This window comes from Carlito syrichta, unplaced genomic scaffold (genome assembly GCF_000164805.1).
Source record: "Carlito syrichta isolate Samal-C Ts95f unplaced genomic scaffold, Tarsius_syrichta-2.0.1 Scaffold315400, whole genome shotgun sequence".
Lineage (NCBI taxonomy): Eukaryota > Metazoa > Chordata > Mammalia > Primates > Tarsiidae > Carlito > Carlito syrichta.
The window spans coordinates 279,133-281,452 of record NW_007259496.1 but is presented as its reverse complement, the minus strand read 5'-3'; the positions used below and the strand labels follow the sequence as shown (position 1 = coordinate 281,452).

General features: G+C 52.8%; 1 protein-coding gene across 3 annotated transcripts in view; it reads left to right on the top strand.

The window, feature by feature from the left end:
* ASB10 (ankyrin repeat and SOCS box containing 10) overlaps positions 1-1,503 on the top strand; it is a 12,205-nt gene extending 10,702 nt beyond the window's left edge. For 2 of the 3 annotated variants that reach the window (XM_008072697.1, XM_008072694.1), the window contains exons 4-6: positions 526-639; positions 912-1,097; positions 1,235-1,503. In XM_008072697.1, the coding sequence (XP_008070888.1) occupies positions 526-639; positions 912-1,097 (300 nt within the window). In that variant the 3' untranslated portion in view covers positions 1,235-1,503. The remainder of the gene's footprint in view (positions 1-525; positions 640-911; positions 1,098-1,234) is intronic. The other variant, XM_008072695.1, reaches the window with a different exon arrangement.
* Positions 1,504-2,320: the final 817 nt, after the last annotated feature.

Genomic DNA, 2,320 nt, shown 5'->3' with positions numbered 1-2,320 from the left:
AAAAAAAAAAAAAAAAAAAAAAAGGAAACAAAATAGTTCATACATGTAAAGTACTAAGAAAAGTATCTAACATCAGTTATGCACAGTAGAAAGGTTAGCTGTTGTATTGGTTTCCTTGGAGCTGCTATGGCAGAAGACCACAAACTGTGTGGCTTAAAGCAACAGAAATTCACTCCTTTACAGTTGAGGAGGCTGGAGGTGCTCTTTGACTTATACACACAACACTCCACTGTCTGCCTTTGTCATCATATGGCCTACTCTGTGTATGTGTCTGTGTCTCTGTTTTCTCTTCTTAGAAGGACATCAGTCATATTGAATTAGGGCCCACGCTTAATGACCTCATTTTAACTCGATTATATCTGCAAAGACTATTTCCTAATAAGTCCCATTCATAGGTACCAGGGTTAGGACGTCAATGTATCTTTGGGGGTGGGGGCAAAATTCAACCCACAACAGCTGTTTTGGAGCTGTCTGGTCACCCTGCATGGACTGAGTGGGGACCCCATGCGTCTCTGCCTCTTCCAGGTGCTGGAGCGCTGGTGCACATCTCCTCGGACCATCGAGGTCCTGATGAACACCTACAGCTTCATGCAGCTTCCTGAGGAGGCCATGGGCCTGGTACCTCCTGAAACTCTGCAGGTCAGATTCCAGGACCCTGAACGCAGAATCACTCCAGCCTGGTCCCAAGAGATTCCTACCCCGTAAATGGCAGACCCATCAGTCCTCCACAGAAATTACCCCAAGACCTGCTCATGTACCAAAAGAAAACTCATGGAGTGAACACCAAAACATTCACTGTTTCTAAGAGGTTTCTATGGACACCCCACTGGTCACCAGCCTACCCCTGTAAAGAGAAGTGAGCGCCACTTGTCCAAGGTTGCCCTCACTGAGCCCCTTGTTCTGTCCCGCAGAAGCATCAGCGTTTCTACTCCTCCCTCTTCGCCTTGGTGAGGCAACCCAGGTCGCTGCAGCATCTAAGCCGCTGTGCACTCCGCTCTCACCTGGCAGCCTGCCTGCCCCACGCCCTGCCGCGCCTTCCCCTGCCACCCCCCCTGCTCCGCTACCTGCAGCTAGATTTTGAGGACGTGCTCTACTAGGTGAGTCTGGGTTCTGTGGACGGTCCAGTCATTTGGGGGTGGGGGATAGGTAGGAAGCAAGGTTGGGGGAGAACCCTGGTCAGAACTTGTTCACGTTGAACCACCAGAAGCCTCTGAATTCAAACCTTCCCTTCCAGATGTCCACTGCCTTTTGAGAGAGGCTGAAAGCTGATGCCCCAGCCCGTGGGGGGGCGCTTATCTGTACAGACTCAGGCTGGGTAGCCCCACAGCAAGAGATCTATCTCCGCAGGCAGATGTCTATGCTGTGATTCTGGCCAGAGAGAGGTGGACACACCTCGGCAGTCAGATGATGTTTGATGAAGACAGACTCCTCTTGGGGCTCTCCTGAGGCTCCCTTCTAGCCTGTGTAAACCCTGTACTTGCATTAAAAATCCCCAGGCCTGTGTTTGGTGTTGTCTGACCTTCCTCTGAGCCCCCTCCCTCGAGGGGGAGTCAGGATGGGCCCACTTAGAGGGGCCTCTCGTCTCTGCCCCACGGTGCTAACTGTGTCACCTCCCCCTTTGACGCCCACCAGCTGTTTAGGAGTCCCAGGCCGACCTGCTCCTCTGGCCCCCTAAAATGACAATGGCTACCGCATGACAGCATGTTAGGAAGAGCCTAAGTGACGTGCGAGGTACAAATGGAGGCAGTGCAGAGAGTTGGGCAGGAGGGCACAGGAAGCCGTGGGGTAGGGAGGGGAGGGAAGGAGGCCAGGGAGCCACCGGGAAGGTGGGGCAGGGGCACGTGGGGTGGCCAACTGTGGAGGGTAGCTGTAGCTACAGGTGAGAGCGAAGGGCCCAGGTTTGGAAAGACAGAGCCAATTCTACCTACTGCCTGATACTGAAAGTCAGGGAACACTGGATGCACGCCCGGTTCCGGCGACTTTTTATCCTTAAAAAGGATAAAAAGCTCCGTGGTAGCAAGAGCGCTGAGCTGAGTGACAGAACCCTATTCTAGTCCTAACTCTGCCATTAACTTGTGGAATATGTCTTTTTCCTCTCTGGGCTCAAGTTTCACACCTATAAAAAGAGAGAGAGGAGAGTCGCTGAGGGTCATCGCATTAGCAGGATAATTTTGGAACCTGCAGGGGGCCCCAAGTAGCCCCGAGAGGCCTGCAAGAGAAGGTAGGCTTGTCGGGACAGAGCAGCCAATCAAATGCACGGTGATTCCTGACGTCATGGGTCGCCGAACAGAATTCCAGGACTCCGGAGTGCGCATGCGCC